Source organism: Empidonax traillii, unplaced genomic scaffold (genome assembly GCF_003031625.1).
Source record: "Empidonax traillii isolate 1590-97213 ecotype Southwest subspecies unplaced genomic scaffold, ASM303162v1 scaffold756:size664756, whole genome shotgun sequence".
Taxonomy (NCBI): domain Eukaryota; kingdom Metazoa; phylum Chordata; class Aves; order Passeriformes; family Tyrannidae; genus Empidonax; species Empidonax traillii.
Genome location: NW_020955949.1, coordinates 634568 through 655326, shown reverse-complemented (window position 1 = coordinate 655326; position 20759 = coordinate 634568). Strand labels below are relative to the sequence as shown.

General features: G+C 38.0%; 1 protein-coding gene across 1 annotated transcript; it reads left to right on the top strand.

Moving 5' to 3' along the window:
• Window positions 1-384: 384 nt before the first annotated feature.
• LOC114066324 (meiotic nuclear division protein 1 homolog) lies at window positions 385-20223 on the top strand (the record flags this gene model as incomplete). Its single annotated transcript, XM_027900930.1, has 4 exons — window positions 385-459; window positions 2281-2395; window positions 18244-18288; window positions 19983-20223. Coding segments are annotated over 4 exons (342 nt in total), but the record flags the coding sequence as incomplete, so codon positions are not given.
• Window positions 20224-20759: the final 536 nt, after the last annotated feature.

The window sequence follows — 20759 nt, the reverse complement described above, 5'->3', positions numbered from 1 at the left end:
AGATGGAAAAGGACCAAAGGAAATCATCTAATCCAAGGCCTCCATAATATGGAGTCCTTTGCACACAGATGCCAGATTATGGTGTGAAATAGGATTTTGTCCCATGCTGAACATGCAAGATTATGCACCACCATAGCAAAAATTTCTTAGACTTTGGGTTGCTTCCTGTAATTCTTCACTGTGATTCAGAGCCTCGGACTTACACTTGGGTGCTTTTGTGTTTATTTTCTGTTTATTTTTATTACATAAGTTTATAAATATATGTATCTTAAAAGGGTATATGCACCTGCAATTTAAATATATTAATATGTATACAGATTTTATAGATATATTTAATATACATTACTCAAAAGGGTTGATTTTGTTCTGTGTTTCCTTTACCAGTTTGCTGAAAGCAGTCAGAAGAAAGAGGCTTTACAAAAAAGCATTGAGAAATCAAAAATTGGACGTGAAGATACTGTAAGTTGCTTTGAGGGGAAGGAACAAGGAAATAGACCTACCAGTATGCACTTCTTGTAAATGCTAGTGTAGTCCTTCCAGGTACTTTCAGACTTAAAAATATCTTAAAACTTGAACTATCCGGAAGTATGTACCAAAGTACCAATGGTTGCTGAACTGCCAAGTCTAGTAATGACAAATTTAGATGTTGGAGTTGTTTTTTTAAAACTTAAATGTTATTTAGATTGCTACGTTACTGTTCTGAGCAGCCATGTAGGCCCGGTGCTCTTTGCACACTGAAGCTGTTGGCACTACAAAATAACATTTAGGCTTTATGTTTACTATATGTGTGAGGCAACATATTAGTTAGAAGTACTTGATATGGTGTTCTGTGTTGCAGATTTGCACTGAGATGCTCTGTCTAAAGTTCAGTAAATAAATGCATAAAAGAGGGACAGCCAGAAGCTTTCAGGAGGAGTTGAATTTTGTAGTGAAGTGCCAAATAGTTGAATTCAAACTGTTTTATAGAAACAATCTAAGTTTTTCCTATGTATGCTTCTTTTACCTAGTAACTAATAGAGTGAACCTTGCCATCAATCTCTGTTGAAGTCGCACTTCACAAATTTAATTAAAACTTGATTTTTGCCAGTATCTTTAATGGTGAATCTTTACACATCCTGACCTCTCACTCACAATGGATGTAGTCAGGGAATCATGGGTGGGTTTCTCACACAGTTGTGCTTGTCATCTTTCCAAATGAACTGTTCCGGATTTGGTCTGCTCCAGCATGTGTTCTGCCCTACAGAAAACTATTGGTTCTGGAAATCCTGTTCCAGCTGATGTTTCCAATATTTTGGTTCCTTATTATACATGAGGAAGAAGTCCTGAAAAATCTATCACAGTGTAGGTCTCTGAGCATCTTAAAACTCCATACCTCAGCGTCTGGAAACTTTTGTTTTCCATTCATTTTGCATTTTCAGAACATGCTGAACCCAGACTGTTGGCAAAAGCACTGTGAATATGGAATATTGGGGGGAAAAACCCCCAACAAAACCTAAACAAAACCTCACCCCCACAAACACATCACACTTTTGGGCTGCCATGGAGATTTCCACTGGTAGAAGACCTGATGGTTTACAAACTCATGCTATCTGGTTCTTTTAGGTTACCCAGTGCCCTGGCATGAGTTATTAGAGTATCAGTCAGTACAGCGTTTGTCTGTAACTACAGACTGAATTAGAAGTATGTGCTGAGTTGGCTGTGGGAGAGCTCATGTTGAGTCAGTGTCTGCAGATTCTTACTGATCGATAGAAACTCTGAGGTTGATATTGTGTACACTCCCAACAGACTACTGTGTCATAAATATCTGAGCTTATTTTTGAGACCGTTGCTCTCAAGTGGTGTGGGCAAATAAGAACAATAAATTCAGAGAGTGTTCATACACAGCATAGCAGTTTGTGGAAGGGTGGATGGTAGGTTTTCCTGTAATGCCGTCTTTAATTACAAGACTAGCACTTGTTTAACCTTTAAGCCAAATAATTGAGAGATCTCTTGAGAGATCTCTTTGAAGTTTGTCAAACCTCACTGAGCTCAAAGGTTGTAGAAAATTGTCCTTTTGTTTATCCATTTTGGCCTTAGTTTTTTTTCCTTCCAGTTTGTACTTGATATCACTTGAGTGTCACTGAGAATCTTGTGTAATAAAATAAAATGCTCAGGTGGTTCATTGACTGAAAGCAGCTTTTAAATTTATGTATTGTTTTTCTGAAAAATGTTCTGTGTGATAATTACTGCTTTTAATGTTTGCAATTTTTTTGTATCTCCCAACATACTTTGAATCCTCAGGCAGAACGTGCAGCTCTAATGGAAGAACTTACTGCCCTTCGACAGAAAAAAGAGCAGCTAAAGGCAGAAATAGACAAATACAGAGAATGTGATCCAGATGTCGTTGAAGAAATGCGTAAGTGGTATATTTTTTAAAGTGATCTTTGGTGTGAAAAGGTCTGCATTTCTTTAGCTTAAAATCTGGCATACAGAGGTTAATAAAAAACTAACTGCTTTTCTTTTTAAAGCTGAGCAATACAAAACAGATACACACCCCATTTCTTTTCATGTTCTATTATATATGAGGGGCTTTATTGATATTTACTCTGCAGTTAACAAACAATCCCATAATTAAAATATTCTGATGCTTTCGGATTAATATCAGGATCATTCTTTCTAGAACCATATTAATTCTATAACTTGTGCTGAACCCTAGAATGTGTGTAGGAGGAGTAGTCTCTGGTTCCCACTTACCTTCAGTTCCATGCTGGCAAAACAGATACTTACTTTTTCTTATCTATTTAGAACATAAGCATTTCATTAGAGACGCTTAATTGTCGCATACAAAAGTATGGTATCACACTTTACAGTACTGACTGTACTGTCTCTGACATGCTGGGCTTTGATTGGAGTTTCTAATTCTAATGGAATACAAGGAATGATGAGTGACTTTAATACTTAATACAAAATTGGGCACTGAAATGTACTTAATATTCTGATCCTTAGCATGAAAAATGAAAAGCATGCATGAAATTTTGTTGAATTTTCTCCACTGCAACCCTCATGTTTTATTTATTAGGCTCTTACGTTGCTACCCGAGCACCACTGCCTATTGCTGTAATGCCAACATGCTGCTACAGAGTGACGAGAAACAGGCGCAGTCCTTTTTCTGAACAGATATGTGGCTGAATCTTCCTCTTTCCTTATTCTTCTAACAAAGTCCACAGCTTTAGAAATGTTCTGAGAGGAAGCCAGGAACATAAACAGAGTTGGCAGCACACACCAAATCTGGACAGATACTATTTATTTTGAGGGGCTGTGACATTTTTTGTCAGCTGTGTTATCTCTCCCCAAGGATGTAACAGTATGCCAGGGAATAAGCAAACTTGAGACCTGAGGTTAGTTACTGTGCTGTAAATCCCTCGCTGCCTGCTCTCCTGAGGACAAGACACATTCCAGCTGATTCCAGCTGTAAAAATGAACAAGGTTAGGCAGATACTGACAGCAGAGGGATGTGTAGTGTCAGGTATTTTAACTGCTGAGGTACCCTTACAGTAAGAATTGCACTTAATGATTTGAAGAGCCTCCTTTCTTGAACCAGTCACAGTGAGCATGTTCCTGAATATCAGGCACAAGGGGGCAAATCACAGCTTGAATGCTAGGGCAACTGCATTAGTTGGCAACGGGGAGACTAATATCCTGGAAAGAGGGAAGCAGAAAGAAATGTAATACCGATTTACTTAACTTATGTTCTTGTCTTCTGTTTGTTTGTTGGGGTTTTTTTTGTTAAAGTGTGTGGAACGTCCATGTGAACTTCTGTGATGGAGGCATGAGCAATTAAGGGAGTTGGTGAGGTTAGGGCTGTTGCTGGGGCGGGGGGGGGAATATGCAGTAGTGTTTCAAAATTAATTTGTCCTTGACCCTTAAATTTAAAATTTGTTTCTGCTGCGTTATATGTTTTGTCAGTTATTACTGAACTGGTAGTGCACATTGGTGCTGGCAACGTATGAGTGAAAAAATGGCCACGTCAATTTGGGGGAGTTAAAGTCTATATCAAAGCTGGATGGAATTTTACAGGCTTTAAGGGAAAGTGGGAAGGGAGGGAAAAAAGGGTTGGGGGGTATTTCTCTTCTTTCAGAGTGCAGAAAAGTGCAGAGGCAAAACAGGCTGCAGGAAGTTACGGTTTTTAGTGTAAGAAGGCAATAAAGAATCTCCAACAGTGGAAGGCATTCAGCTAGACATAAAAGTAATGGCTGCTGCTTCGCAGAAAAACCTTATAATAAAAGTTACTCATTCACAGATTTCAAGTAATTTTGAACTGCAAGGGATATAATTTTCTACTTCTGTGCAATTTAGATAATTGTGATTATTTTCAGTTAGATCACCTGAGCAGATTTCTAACTCTAAGATACCTTATTTTAGAGTCAGAAATTAGAGATGGCTGTTGTGTTATAAAATTGCATCTTAAAAAGAGTTGGATTGTTCAATAGAATGTGTTTTGTAGTGGGCAGTTGTTGTTTTCTCCATTTGGGTTTTCCCTCTTCTTGCTTAGTGACTTCAACCTCTGAGGAAATCTTTCTGATGTCTGGTATAAAATTTCACTCTATTAATTTCTCATCCTGTATCATAGAGCTGCTTTGGTGGTTCTTGTGGTATTTTAGGGCTGTATTGAATTGTCATGTGTTTTCAGTGGCCTTGAAAGTTGGTGAATGCTTTCCTATGTCTTTTTAGTTGCTCGTTCCCTCAAAGGAGTATTGCGCAAACAAACCTATTGCACAGCGGTAAGCCTTACATAAAACACACACACACACATATTATTTTCAGGGTCAAAACAAAGTTTGGATGATTCATAGCAAATATCTGAAGACTCAGCTAAAAACAGAACATCTGTCTTGCTTCCTGAATCTTGTGGTGGGAAAGTCAAGTTTGACCGTGTAACTAAATATACTATAATGCATATTCACAAGGGGGCAGATTGGAATACTAAAATACTGACTCTGTTTTTTGCTGACTTCACTGCTTCTTCTTTTCATATCAGTTACAAATGTTTTGCTATATGGTTTGGCTTAGTTTCCTTGGCTTTTATGTTAGAAGTACATTGAAGTATAAACTCTTAATGCCTACCCAAGTTTACAGCATTTGAACACAGACTTTCAGTATTTGTATATAACAACTAACTAGAGTAAATAGCAAAAGAAACAAGAGGTAGGGCCAGACCACTAGAAGAAGCTACGTAATAGTCTGGTCTTGTAGATATATTTGGATAATTCCATTTTACGGGTGGAGTATTTTAAAAATAGAATAGCAAAATATATGAGGTTTTTTTCTAATGACCTCTGCAATTCAGTGGGTGAAGTTTGTCTTTGTCACTTGGAAATGTTCTTTAAGACATCTTGTGTGAGTTAGGAATGAGTAATAAATTATTTCTCAACATTAAAGGCTGTAAAACTGACAAGAGTCATTGGAAGTAAAAAAAAAAAGAAAAATAAAATAGTGGCATTTTATACTTATCTATTAAACTTGTAATCCTGCTTCAGATAGTGCAGGATGGAACCCTTGTTTCTCAGCTTCGAGGCCTGTTTATGTAGGGTGGAAGATATTCTCATGGGAAAGCAACCGTTGTAGAGAGATTCCTCCAGCAGAAAAGCTCATGTGGCGTAGCATGCATTTGTGCAGTTGGATACGTGTGATGCTGCTAGATTCTCTGAAGGCTGTGGTAGAGGACAAAGGCATCGAGAATGCAAACTTACAGTAGTTCATAAGTTCTCCAGATTTTTATAAAGTCAGCAGAAAAAACTGCATGGAACATAGAGATTAACCTGCTGCGTAAGTTTAATTCTTCCTGCCAGAGAGAGATGTTAGGGAGCCAATAACATTTTTCTCATAATTGATTTTATAGAAGAGTTTGTCTGACGACCTAACTGTATAAATGATGGCGACTTTACTCTGAGTTGGTCAGCTTGTAACTGGACACAGCTAAACATTTTCAATGTTCACTGTAAAATAAATATTTCTAGAATTTCCAATTTCTTGTTCTTTCACTGTAAATGTTGACTTAAGTTTTATTAAAAAATTGTTATGTCTTAGCTATTTTTTTTTCCACAATAGCTGTGATTTGGTTACTGTGTGCCTTTGCATAGGACATCTGTCTCAGAAATAGTTACATACTGACTGGAATTAGTGACTGCCATGTGGTATGACTGCTGATATTTATGGGGCTTATCTTAGATGTTGCCTGTCAGAATTCCTCTTTAATTTAGCATGTTTTTAGAAGGTCCAGTAGCTGATAATTTTTATGTCTAGGCTTTTACCTTTAAAACAATGTTCTTAACATGTCTAGACAAGCTGTATTCTCAAAAATTAGCAAACTACCAGATACAACACATGTGGCAGTTTTGGTGTCAACCTTTTTACTTTGGCTCTCTTTGTTTATTTTTATCCTGTAGCAAGAGAGGCAAGTGATTCAAATGGACATGATTTGAAACCACAAATATCCTTTTGACTCTCTGAATGTGTGATCTCAGAGGCATCACTACTGGTCCAGTTCAGTGTTAGATTATTTTCTAAAACTAATGGATATGCGAAAATAAGTTCTGGGATAACATCCAGACTTTACTAAATACCATGGAAATGTTATATGCAGTGTGTACTTGAAAGTGTCTTTTTTCATTGTAGATGCTTCAAAAATTTCTAATTCTGATGTTTCTAAACACTGAAAATTTCAGCATGACAAACTGTTCTGAAGGGTTATATCAGGATATACAGACAGTATGAGAGAATAGTTCAGTTTCTTCATTCATCTTAATATCTGAAGGCTGAATGCTGAAAAGTTAATGTTGATTTACCTACTCGATTTTGTGGGGTGCACAGTTTGAGAGTTGTTTTTTTGTGGGTTTTTTGGGGGGGGAGGGATTTTTTTTTATACACTCCCCTATTCTCTTCTCTTATGCTCAAATAAATTAAAAACTTTGTTATGTTTGCAGGCGTACTTCATGTTACAAAAACTCAATACCAAGTTCTACATTCTTTTGGGGGTTTCTTATTAACATTGCGAGTAGGCCCCGTTCCCAGAAAGGAAACACTAGTGAAGAAATTAAATGAAGATTAGACTATCCTGGCTTGTGGAGAGGCTTGAAAATGAGTTGCACCAGTTTTGCTCAAAAGTCATGAAAACGCTGATAAAGGGTTTATCAAAGGGTTTTATAAAAGGGTTTAATGGATTTCGTTTTATATTTTGTGACAAAGATGATTGTTCAGAAAAGGTATTACTTGAACTAAAAAGTCTTGTCAGCACTATCAGTTATTGAACTATCAAGCATCTGTTTTTAAAAATGTAGTGATTCACTTGGAAAAGTGAATGCCTACAAATAATTATAAGCCTGGTCTAGGTGCCACCAAGATCAGTGGGGTACAGATGAAGCTATAGACAAAATGTTTTTTTTAATCACCTCTAGAATCCAGTATGATCAGTTTGCAATTAAGAGGATGTTTTCCTAGCTACTGACCATGAAATATGCACCTGGCATCTGAGAGACAAGCTGTGCTTTTTACAGTTTATGCATCTATTAACAAAGATCTGCAATTAGAAATTAATCATTCTGCTGAAGTTAGACTAGTGTCTTCATTCACACTTATGTTAGCCTTAGAGGGTTAAACTGATCTTTCTTTGGAGTGAACCAGATACTTTCTTAAAAGTATATAGAAAAATAATAGTTTTAAAAGCAGGCACCATTTTTTCACTTAGTCTCATCTTTCAGGGTATTGTATATTTAGTGTATTCATCTCCTGAGGATCTGAATGAGGATATGACAGGAAACAGACGATGTATGTTCCAGTATGTAACTTGTGGACTCAGTGCTACTAATAAAAACAAAACCACACAGCCCATATGCCCACCCCTTTTTCCTACTTCATCATGGAGTAGCAGAATATATATAGATATGCAGCAATAATGAAAGAACACATTTACTCAACTAATTGCGTCAGGCTAAGAATTTTGACTTTGTTTTCCGTGCTCCATATCCTGTTTTTAGAATGGTTTGTCATTCAGTTGGAAGGTTGGCAAATTAAATTACATTTTCAAAAGGTACATTGAAAGGTAAATCAAAATGCTTTACTAAAATTAAACATGACTTAATTTCTAGGAAGAATTAGGAATAATAAATGTACTTCCTTGTAAACATAGTTATATAGTAACATTTTAACTGTTAAGTAAAAGTGATGAGTGGAATTACAAATGTGTACTTGGGTCACTGATACTCCAAGCTCCTTTGGTAATCATAGCAAGCGAGGTGGAATTGCAAGGTTAAGCAGTATATGTGCTCCTTTATCTTCAGCCCTTCCAATTTTTTTTTTTTATCTTGAAAGTCAAGGGAAGCTTGTTTGCACTTCAGTTATTGAAGATGCTGGTCCTTTGAAAGAGCAAACACTTGCAAAGCATAATCTGTCTGTGATTACCAGAGGCCATAATGTGGTGGTTTAATGACCTTCCCTGACAAAAAGTAGGTTAAAGAGTTCTCACCTTGGCCCATCATTTCTGTGCTGCAGTTGACCAGTGATAAAAGCAAGTTGTCAGCTCAAAGTAGGAACAGATGGTATAGATACCCTTCTTTCATGATGGAATCTCCTGAGGTCTTTGAGATCTCTCTTTCCACCCAACAGGTCTGTCTGATGGAGTCTTTTGCTGCCTTCAGAAGGCTTTCTTACATGTGTAATTTGTCTTGCACCTCACAGAATTGCCTGTTTTGTGGTAGTTGCCCTGAAGAGCAACCAGGGATCCTCTGACCAACTAGGAGCACCTCAGGTGACAAGTTTTCAAAGGACATCTTTGTGAGCTCTGCAATGAGTTAAACTGTCAGAAAATGGATCTGGGAAAAACTGAATGAGGGAGGAACAGGAGTAGGTAAATGGGTGAGCAGCTTCTGGCGCTTGTAAAAACAGGGAATAAAACAGCCATGAAGAATGATGAGTGAAGGGTGACCAGGAAAAACTGGGCAGCTTAAGATGTACCTGTACATATATACCCTAAGGCACAAAGCTTAAAGTGAAATGTGGGACTTTTAGCTGCAACTGGGAAGCTTAAGTTCAGAAGGGGCATTTGGCTTTCAGCAAAAGGCCCTTATTCTCTGCATTTCAGAGAATATCTCTGTGTTTGGACTCCAGATAAGAGGTTATTCTGCAAGGAAAAACTGCCCTTAAGTGTTTAGACACAGGCATACTTGTGTTTTTATACCTCAAGCACATTCTAGCAAGACTATTTTTCTTAGAGAGAGTCAACTTAAGCCAACTTGCTTTTTAGCTGGTTAAGCAAAAAAAAAAAAAAACAACCAAAAAAACCCACAAAAAACCTAATTTTAAAATAGCTTGTGTTTTGTCACTGGGGCTTTACTTGGACACTCAGAAAAGAGCCACTTGGAAGATCAAATCGGTAGGTAACATATGTAACACCATGCTTAAGTAAATTTGCTACTCTGGCAAGTTATCCTTTCTTGAAATCAAATGAATGCACTCACAAGGCTTGTTTTTGTTCTTCCTGTTTATTTTGTTTCTTATTTGTTTATATTGAGATGACAGAAAAAATATGTAGAGTGAGAGGGTTATGGGTGAAATATGTGGGAATAGTTTTATTGGCTGAGCCAGTAAATCCTTATGGCAAAAGCTGTTGTGCTGCTTAGGAATGGTTGACACTTGATTAAATTTGTGCTGTGAAAAATGGCTGCTTATGACTACATTTATGATACTCCTTGATTCAGAAATGAATCAGTAGCAATCCATTTTGGCCACGTTTTAAAGCCCTGAGGAAAGCATCAAATGGAACTAATCAATAGATCATTTATATATGAAACATATATATGAAAAAGGCTTTTGTGGAGTGAGTATTTTGCTTCTGTCTCCCAGTGTTAGACCAGCGAGGTTAGTTGTGTATGGTAGCATTCATTTGGACTGTTTTGATAAAGTTATGATAGTGACATTCAAAGGAACATACTGGTTTTTATCTTTTCATGACATCCACATGCAGAATTAGGTCAGGAAAGCTATTGTGGATTTTAGTTCGTTGTCTTCAGTGCTACGTGAGGTCTTCCCTGGCCTTCTTTAATAAAAATGTATTGGCAGCCTTATATCTTTAGATATCTTCCATATTTTATGTTTTCATGTATGTTATGCTTTCATTATGGGTTTATCTAGATTAAGACTGTATATTATCACGGTATATTCCTAATATAGATCCCTTTTTCAGTGCTATTTAACTGCAGAGTTTTTGCAGAGCAGGTTGTATAAGTACAAGACATCCTGTCGCTGATGGTGTATTTGAGAGTATTTCTAATGGTTTTTCTTCCCTCTCACTTTAATATATTATGAGCTAGTTTCACTGAAAAGAGCAGGATATCAGGAAAAAATCCAGAATGGAGAGCCAATTTGGGAACATCAAGAAGAACACAGAGGTTTTTTTCTCTACCACTATAGGTGACCTTTGTAGATTAGGAGAAGTTTGGTGTTTTGACTCAGTTTAGCATGAAACTGCGGTAAGGAAACTAGGGAAATACAGTCCTGATGAAACAGTAGTAGTGTGAATTCTCAAACTACTTTATAATTTGTTAGCAATTCAGTATCAGAAAGGGAGGTAGAATTGATGAAGCTCTATAATATGGTCTGTCATGTCTTGCATTTGCTCAGTATTTGCATTAATGAGCTGGATAATACAAGAGAAGACATGCTTTTGTTATATTTGCAGATGAAACTAGGAGGGACTGCGCAGACAAAGGACAGAGTGGGCTTTCAAAATGAGCACGGCAAATTGCAAAGATAGTCTAAAAAACACTGAATAAAATGCACTAATGGTGAGTGCAAGGGTGTACATGCATTCAAGGATATTGTGGTACACAAATGATCTGGAGCAGTTGCTTAAGGGGGGGTGAAAAAAAATATTAGGATTATAGTAGTTTACACAACAAAAATTCTTAGTCAACCTGTGAAGTCAAGTCACCATATTAAGATGCAGAAGTATAACCAACACAGAGATGGATGAAATAATCTTCCTGTTCAAGCTGGCATTAGTGTGGCTTTAGCAGTAACACTGTCAGTGTTAGGTATCCAACCTGGATATCCTACCTAATTTATTTCAGAGTATTCATATATTTTTATAACTCAGTGTTCAGAGTGGAGCAAAAAAAACCAGACATTGAGCAATCACATTCTAAGAGGAAAAAAACATTTACAAAAATAGAGCTCAGAAGAAGGTTGCTCCTAGTGGTTTTTGCATATCTGCATCTCCTTCAGAAAAAGGAAAGGAATAGCTTGTTAGTCAGGTTCATGGAGAAATTGGCAATAAGTAATAGCCTTAAATTGCAGAGGGAGAAAAATTAAGTGAAAAACTAGTGGTAGCAATAATCAAACACACAATTAATGCACAGAATCAAACACAGTGTCTGGGAAGGTTGTAAAAGCTCTAATACTGGCAGCCTTAAAAATTGGCTACAGATACCTCAGAAACTGCATAGATAAGGTTGAGAATGCATTGAGTTTTGGGTACAGAGACTGGAGGATCTCCTGCGATCCCTTCCAGACTCTTGTCTGTAACTTCTGTGACACGTGAGGCATGCAGCAGATTGACAAAACCCATGGTACTCTGGATGGGCCTCCTTGTAAAATGCAGTTCAGCAGCACAGAAATTTGCGAATTGATGGCAAGTTGAATATGATTCATTGTGCCTTGGCAGCCAAGAGGGCCGATCGTGTCCTGGGGGGCATCAGGCAAAACATCGCCAGGCAGTTGAGGGAGGGGATTATCCCGCTCTGCTCTGCACTGGTGTGGCCTTGCCTTGAATATTGTGTGCAGTTTTGGGCACCATGATATAAGACAGATACTACAAGAGCTATTGTAGAGTGTCCAAAGGAGGGCAACAAAGATGGTGAAGGGCCTTGAGGAGAAACTGTATGAGGAGCGGCTGAGGTCACTTGGTCTGTTCAGCCTGGAGAAGAGGTGACTGAGGGGAGACCTCATTGCAGTCTACAACTTACTTGTGAGGGGAAGCAAAGGGGAAGGCACTGATCTCTGTGGTGACCAGTGACAGGACCCGAGGGAATGGCTTGAAGTTGTGTCAGCAGAAGTTTAGGCTGGATATTAGAAAAAGATCCAGAGAGTGATTGGGCACTGGAACAGGCTCCCCAGGGAAGTGGTCACAGCCCCAAGCCTGACAGAGTTCAAGAAGCATTTGGATGATATTCTCAGGCACATGGTGTGATTCTTGGGGATGGTCCTGGGCAGGGCTAAAGATTGGACTTAATGATCCTTGTGGGTCCCTTCCAACTTGGCATATTCTGTGATTCTGTGAAGTTCCTTTAGCTGTGCTGAACACATGGAGTTTATTAGTGAATGAAGTGGGGAGGGAGGAGTTGTCCACTGAAAAAAAACAAGTGATGTTAGGGAGCCCTGCATCAGCCCTGAATCAAGTTAGTGTGCTTGTTTCTGTTTTGTAAGCATACTGCTTCCCTCTGCTCTTTGGATAAGAATAGATATATTTTAGTTATGCCACTAAGATTTCAGTGTGGGTTTTCAGGTACAATATTTGAAAGGGAAGTGGTCTTCTGAAAGGGTAGCTACATGAATATAGTAAATTTAAGTGCAAGAGCATGTCTTTTGCATAGAGGAATTTTTTGGTAGCAATTCTGACAAATTCTGTTCGACGTTTTTCAAGGAGACTTTGTGTACATCCTGATGAAATTTGACAGTGTGACCTTTTCATATGGGACAGAAGGAGTTTTTGCTGATGAGACTTGACACTTTTTTCAAACACACTGACAAAGATTGCAGACCCTTTAAAAAGTGTTCCCAGCAATGTGGATCAACTCTGTATGTAGTAGCTTTGCTGTGCACTGCTGTGTCTCACCATACAGACAAGCACTACAGACTGGCACTATGGTATGTATTTGCTCAGGTTTATTTTCAAGTAAACATATTAGTGTGTATATATATGTATATACACACACACAGATGTTGCAGCAGAAGTGCTAATTTAATTCATTTGTATATCAAAATTTCTTGAGTAGTTTTCTATCACAGAGAGCTTATATTGTGTTCTATGCTTCAAAATAGTTGTAGATCAGTAGGTAGCATTCAGAATCTCCAGTGCTTTTTCTTGTAGTTCTGAAACTTTATTCAGAGTCTAAAAGAAGTCAGTATAAATAGTTGCATTGAATTTGTGATGTCATTTGAATGAAAGATCGTATTTATGCGTTGACTTGAATGTAGTCATGAATCCTGAAGCATTGTGACTTGTTGATTAATATTAGGGGGGAAAGTGTTGTGTGGGATACTGGAGTGTGGGGGAAGAATGATGTGTTATTTTGGATTCAAAGGAGTTGACAGAATTCTGATGTGCTATCACTTTCCTGCACAGCAGCTCTTTATTCTGCTTATAACAGGAAACACCTTTTTGGGAAGCATGGGGGAAGGTAAAGGTTTCCAGTATTCTGGAGGTGTCTCTGCCTAATACATGATTACAAAACATTCTTCTGAAGCTCTTCTTGCTGCATTGCAGTTCACCCTGTTGACAGTGTCACAGACTACCTATTCTTGAGGATACTCAAATGTGGACTTCTGAGAAGACACTTCATCAAATAATTGCCATACTCTCCAGTGGCAAGCTGCAGTCTCTTGATCAGTCTCTGGCCAGTCAGTTGTGAATGGGCATGTCAGGAGGACTTACTAGGCAATTGTATTTTGTACTTTCCGTGGATGACAGGTGTATAATTTCTATGGTCATCTTCTATCCTGGCCTTTAGAGATGGGCCCTTTATTTGCATGAGATATTTTCACTAGTGGGAAAAATTTTGAAAACTATGGGTCACACTATGATATTATAGTGAAGCTGCTCCAGGAGAGGTGGGGAAACACAAATCTGTTCCAGTGTGATGATAACAAGGTAATGTTTCTGGAAAAGTGAGGGCAGCCTGTGTGCAGGAGAATACATAACTCTCTGCAGAAGGCAGCAGACAATCAGAATCATGGGACATTCAAGTTCATGTACGCTTCTTGTGTTAGTTGACGTTTTTCATCTTCAAATTCAGTCTAAGTGAATGCAGTATTATTGCAGGAATTCAAATGCACCTAATGCAATTAATTTACCCTGACCAGTTTCATGAGAGGGATTGAGAACCTCTGGGCTAATAATCCTCACTGGTCCCTGAGAACAGTTGCAGCTGTTCTCTGCATTTCATGCAGAAGAATTGTGATTCACAGTGTTAAATTACTCCCTCACCCACATGCTGAAGGCTGCAGCTGTATTTTGTATGTGTCTGCTAACAGTCCCACAGGCTGATGGGTGACTGTCTCCTTGATAAAGTGCTGCTTCCCTCTGCAGCTGTGTGCCTTTCAACTGAGGAAATCCCTACAATTTTCTTGTGGCATTAGTTGTGGTAGGTCCAAACTGGCACTCAGGTGTGCTACCTTTATAAATACAATTAGATTTTGTTATTCTATGGAAATAGGGGTTCCTGGACCTTGAAGGTTTTTTTATATTGAAAAACATTACCTACAACAATGCTTAAAGCTATCCTGAAAATGCCAGAGTAGGATCTAGGAGATCAAAGAACGCTACAGGTTTTTGTGCATTTCCAAGATTATATGTGGTTGTGAGCTGGTTTGGCTGTTGAAACTATTTTTTTTTTTTACTATAGCTCTTGGGGCTTTATGTTGCCTTTAGAGCTGAATTCTGTTCTGTGACTGAGTCCTTAATATTTCTGTAATGATACGTGCAGGACTTAAAAAGCCTTTTAGGAAGAACCTGAAAGTGGATTTGGAATGTGTTTGTAAGGAGATGGTTGTGGTTGTTGCTATCATAATTGTTTTTCACCCATGAAAGTATCCAAAGTCTCATAGCTAACTTACTATATATACTGTGTCAAGGAGGCATGTAGTGGTTTTCCCCTCCTGTGGAAATACTTGAGACTTCTACAGCTTTTTGGCCATTCATTTTTGGAATGCAAATAGGACTTTTAATTCCTACCACCTTCTCGTTCCACGAAAAAAAGGGAGAGAATCTGGGAGAATAAGGAAAGAAGAAAGGGAGAAGAGAAGCTGTAGTTCTGCAGTATGCTGTGAATGACTGTGGGGCTTCCTGAGCCTGATCAGAAACATTGTGACCTTTCCATGCTAAGATTTGAGTCAGTATATATTGCCAGTTCGGATTTGTTCAGAAACGTTGCTGTGTTAATGTTTTGTGCTGCTGGCCTTCACTCCTGACCAGGTGCAGTTCATGTATTTTAGAAGGCTCCTTAGTGCACCTCCAACAGCTGTCCATCTGCCCTTTTGTCAGCTCTGTCTCCTGGCCTGCTCCAAAATACCCTCCCCCTGGACCTTCCTTTTCCCTACCATTGCTTTCTTCTGTGGGAATACAAGGGAATTCTGCCTGTGATAAGGACAATCACAGTTGCTTAGGATAATGGTTCAGCTCCCAGAATCTGGGCTCTCTGAGTTCCCTGCAGTTCTCCAGAAATACCTGGGTTGAGGGAAGAAGAGACTTCCACGAGGATTGGTCAGAATTAACTCTCTGACCTTTAACCTTTCACTGTTTAGGGCAAATTTCCAGGTGTGTTTTGCTAACATAACAGACTAGCATTGCAAATCACGCTGCTCCTGGGCCTTGCATTGCTGTACACACAGCGGTTGCTTTTGTTCAGTTTTGGAGAGAAAATGCAAGCTTCCTTTTTCTTTCTTAGAAAATGTCCAGTATGTCTGAAATTCTTCAGCAGAAGATACAGATACAGTGCCTCAGCGAAATAAATGACTTGTATCCTGCAGACTTGGGAGTGGGGAAAGTCTATTGATGCGTTGTCATACAAGTAGGTGAAATAAATATGTAATGTTCAAAACAAATGGATTGTTTTGTTGTTTCCAGACAGCAATTGTATATATTGTCAGCCTATGTGCAGATGTTTAGGTAGAGTGTAACTAGAGCTTAATGGTAAGGAGAACATCTGGAAGCATCTGGAAAACGTTGCTTCCTGTATTGCTCACCTCTACTGCACGTTTGGCCTTTCATTGTTTTGTGCAGCTTCAGTATAGGAGCACTAATTAGTAGCTGCCAAAAATCAAGTTCAGTTAGAGCAGCTCTGGTCAGCAGGAGGATCAGTAGGACTCCAGCCAAATTTAGGACCCAGTGGTAGCAGTGGTTTTGGCAATTAACCAGTTTCCCTTAATGCTGTGTCTGCGTTTCTCCTTTTTACAGTTCACAGAGTTGGTGTCTTGATTCTTCTTTAGAGTATACATTTTTAAGTTCCCATGCTGTTGCTGTCTTTAGATCTTGAACTTTCTTTTTTCAGTGCAGTCTAAAAACCAGAAGTCCAATGCTTGTGTGATCCTCTGGAGCTGGGGAATAGGCAATCAGAGGTAGCATGACTTTGAGTTAGTTACACCCATATATAAAGTAGGTGTGTTTGGGGGGTGTCTGCTTTACTACTTCTCCTTTCCCTCATTCTCCATGCCTGTACACATACAGATGATGGAACCAGTGAAAGTCCCAACAAGCAACTATAAAAGTTGTCAAGCTGCAGCTTTCTTCATTTCTATCAGTTCTTGTGATGGAGTCGGAGGCCTCTGGAAGGTGCTGGCGGTGGTGTAGATGTGGCTGTGTATTCAGATGATGTAGGTCCATAACTACCAAAGCCTGTCTCGTTTTTCTTTCAGGCATGATGCTGGTTACAGCAGGCACACAAAATCATGCAGTAGAATTGTAGGCAAGGTTAAGCCTGATCCCAAAGGATTACATCTTGCCTTGAGATAGCTAAAGGCTCTGCCCTCTTCGTTTCAAACTTCATTACTTGGAGTCAAATACCGCTTTCGACTTTTACTGTAGAATTTCAGAAAAATGCTGGGAGAAGTATCACAACTAACATGTTTTAAATCTTGACCAGTGAGAGTCTTACTCTGCAGACTTGATCTAAGTAGGGTTAGGTTAAGTACTGTTCCAAATGCCATTAGCTGCAAATATGTTGTCAGTACTGCCAGTCATGGAACTGAACAGGTGGAGGTGGCAATTACCAGTCAACAAAGGAAAAAAGGAATATCTCTCTCAAGCTAGGAACAACTTGAATTCCTGGTGCATGCAGGCAAGCGGAAATGCCATCTTCTCATCTATTCTGTTTTTTGCCCATCTTTTTTGCTTTTCTTCATGCTGTGCCCAAATTTTCTAATTGTAGACCATTTTAGAAATTACACTGATTTTGAAATGTCATATTACTCCAGTTTAAACATTTTTCACGTCAGTTACGGAAGTATTAAGGTTAGAATAATGAACGCTTACCTTCCTGTGTGCTAGCAGGTGATCTTTGAGTAATTTAATTTTGCTTGAAGTATAATTTATATAACAATAAATACCTGATCATATATTCACTTCTAAGCACCCCCTGGAGACAAATTTCATGCTGACCATTCAAATGAGTATTTTTGTGCTAGTACTAACAAGACTTAACTGGGAATAACTAAATTATGTGTAGGTGTGAGAACCATAATGATTCTGATAAATTCCCACGTTACAAACCAACCTGCTTGATTTGATTCAGTACCTATTTTAATGGGAGCAAGTTGATCTAGGAGGAATTTTTCTTGATCGTTTTGCTTCATGGAAGCTATACAAAAGCTACTGGTAGTAATAGTAAATTACTATTATGTATTTAGTTCTAGAGGGGTGGTAAGGAAGGTAAGACAAATTTAATAACCAGAAACATTATTCTGTCTTTGTTGAGGGGGTTCTTAAAGCCTGGGAGACTTTCCAGAGCTGTATTATCAACTTTTGGATTAATGTGATAGACTGATGCCTTGTCATTTTCCTTATGTATATGGAGTCATGCATACCCATGCTATGGATTACTTATGTATAGAGGGGATTATGAAATATTTTCCATCTCCATTGCCTCAAGTATCTTCAGGCCACATATCTAGTTCCAGTCTTGCTGCAGACAATTAAGACCTCACGCAAACAAAAGTAGGATTATTTTATTTTAAAATACACTTTTAAAACTCACAGTTGTTCATATGGTATCTCTTATGTTCCTTGATCCTGTTTTTCTTTAACCTAGCTTTGTGCTCACTGAAGCCTTGAAACTGTAAAACAAAAGAAGTGTTTGAAAGCAGTGGAATAACTTTCCTGTATTGTGTGGTTCCCTAAAAATGACATCACTGCAAATTTAATCTCTGTGTCTTGAAACTATGGGATGATTTTACTGTGATGTGTGCTTTTATCGGTGTTGATGTTTTTCTCTGTTTCAGGCCAAACAAACAAAGTGGCCAAGGAGGCAGCCAATAGATGGACCGGTGTGTATTGCAGTGACATAACTTCACACTAGAGCAATTTCAGTAAAAGACCTACTCATTGTTAAGAATTTTAAATTTGATTAGGACTTTATGTTGGATAGTCCTCACTTTAAAAAAATGCAGAAATTTATTTTGCTTATAAACTATTATGATTCAAAATAAAAACTACATTTTCTGAGTTTTGGTTACTGAATGTACTTCATATGACGTAATAGATTTGTCCTTCTGGTGCTGTCTTGCACACTATGTTAAAACCTGCAACTCATTTCCTTGGTCGAGTTAAAATCTCTTATGATCAGGAAATACAATAGAGACTGGCAATGGTGGTGCCCAGATATTCAGAAAGTTTAATTCTATTCTGAATGTTTATCTGTTTCTGAAGAATGCGTTGTGGAACCTTATTGCTGCTACCATGTGATGGGTGCTAATATAAACTAGATATTTCTCAAACTAATTCATCAGCTTTGACATGCAGGAGAAATGCTGCACAGTTTTGAGGAAGATTACTGTGATAACATTCATATGGAAGTTTAACTCAGTTTTCTGTTGTTGCTTAGCTTTGCTATATCAAATTTCCATTTTGCAGAGCAAGCCATTTGTATGTCCTTATTTTTTTTAAATTATTTAGAATATTGTTTGTAATTTTTTTGTTTAGAATTGATCTACTGATGGACTGCCCGCTATCATTGGTTATGACAAGTGCAGCAGGATATAATTTTCTTAGTCTTTTGACTATTATTATATCTTCATTTGCACTGGGTTGTTTACTGCATATGGGCAAATAAAATTATGGATTTGAAAATAACTTCTGGGAATTCTGTTGTCAGGGCTGTCTGCTGTTGATGACAGGCTGTTGTTCTCAAGGCCTTGAGTGAGTTGAAGGAGCTATGCCTCCGCCTGTAGAAAGTACTTTGCTATTTAATCAGACAACTAGGTTATATGCTGTAGCATATTTTTCTTTCGGAGAGACAGTTCTAAAACCAAAGGTGTGATGGTTAAAGAAAAGGAAATATTTCTAAGGTGTGCAGGCAGAGAACAGTTCCTCTCTTAAGGAATGCTGCAGTTTGTGGGTGTTAGGAATGACATAATGGGTTTTAGAAATGACTTCATAAGTTTCAGTCAAAACTGCAGTGAAAAATTATGTTAAATTGAAGAAAATGTATATGTTAAAATAATAATATCATCCTAAAAGAGAAGTGCTGATCAAAATAAAGCTTCCTGAATGTCTTTTATTTAACTTTCAGAAAATCTACAGTGTCTGAACAAACACATGGGACTGGAAAGGACTTTTTAGCTGATTAAAATTTAATTTTTGCAGTTGTAGACAGTCAGTAGGTGTCTAGTTGAAGAAGGACCTATAAAATACTCACTATGCATATTCACACTTACCTCATCACTATAGCAGGTTTACACTGTAATTGTATCTTTCAGTCTCCTTATAAGAGAGGAGCAAGAAAAGATAAAACAAACAACCAAGAAAGAGGAAATATTTCACTTAGAACTGAGTAAAATTATGTTATTAACAAAAACCTTCTGTTTTCTTTTCTAAATCTACTTAGAAATGATATTCCCCACTATGTACCTTTTTCAGACACACAGGAGATATTTTAAATGTAAGGATTTTGTTGGAACCAAGACTATAATTCATGCTTTCCTAAATATTCAAAGCTGAATGTTTTTCATTTTGTTCACAGATAACATCTTTTCAATAAAGTCCTGGGCCAAACGCAAATTTGGATTTGAAGCGAGCAGAATTGATAAAGGTTTTGGAATCCCGGAAGATTTGGATTACATTGATTAGTGTTCTGTTGATGACCGACACAGTTGTACATAATTGGTTATATATTTGCAGTTCGCATTTAAATGTGTATCTAAGTCCTCTCCAAAAACTGACCACCCTTTAATTTGCTGTTTTTGTTAAAGTTAATAAAACTCAAAAAATATTTGTTGCACTTTTTTTTTCTTGTACTCTGTAGATAGTAAATGTCTTGGTTTCTTCTGTGAGACAGACTTAGAATGGACAGGGGTTATAGGGAATTATTATTATAGAATCCTGATTCAACTCTTCCTTTGCTTAAGCTAGAACTTCCAGGGATTTATGTTTAAATATGTTGAAGACTTTGGAGAAGGAACAGCAGGAGACAATATGGAATAGAATTAATTTTTCCCTCGTTTCACCAATGAAATACAAGGGGCTTAATCTGTTAATGGAAAAACAGTGAGGCAGTAAGGATGTGAGCAGAACGGCTGAGGTCTGATTTCAGACTGGTTTTTATTGTGTTACTAGAACTGATTGTATGTTTAGTGACAAAATTTTGGTTGTTGGATCTCATCAGAGCTGAATCTGTTCCAACAAATATATTGGATTTGACACTGAGAAGGCTTCTCTGGTCAAGAGTATAACTGCACAGAAGGACGACCGAAGAGTACCCATCCATTCACAACAGTGCACCAAGATTTAGGATGCTTAT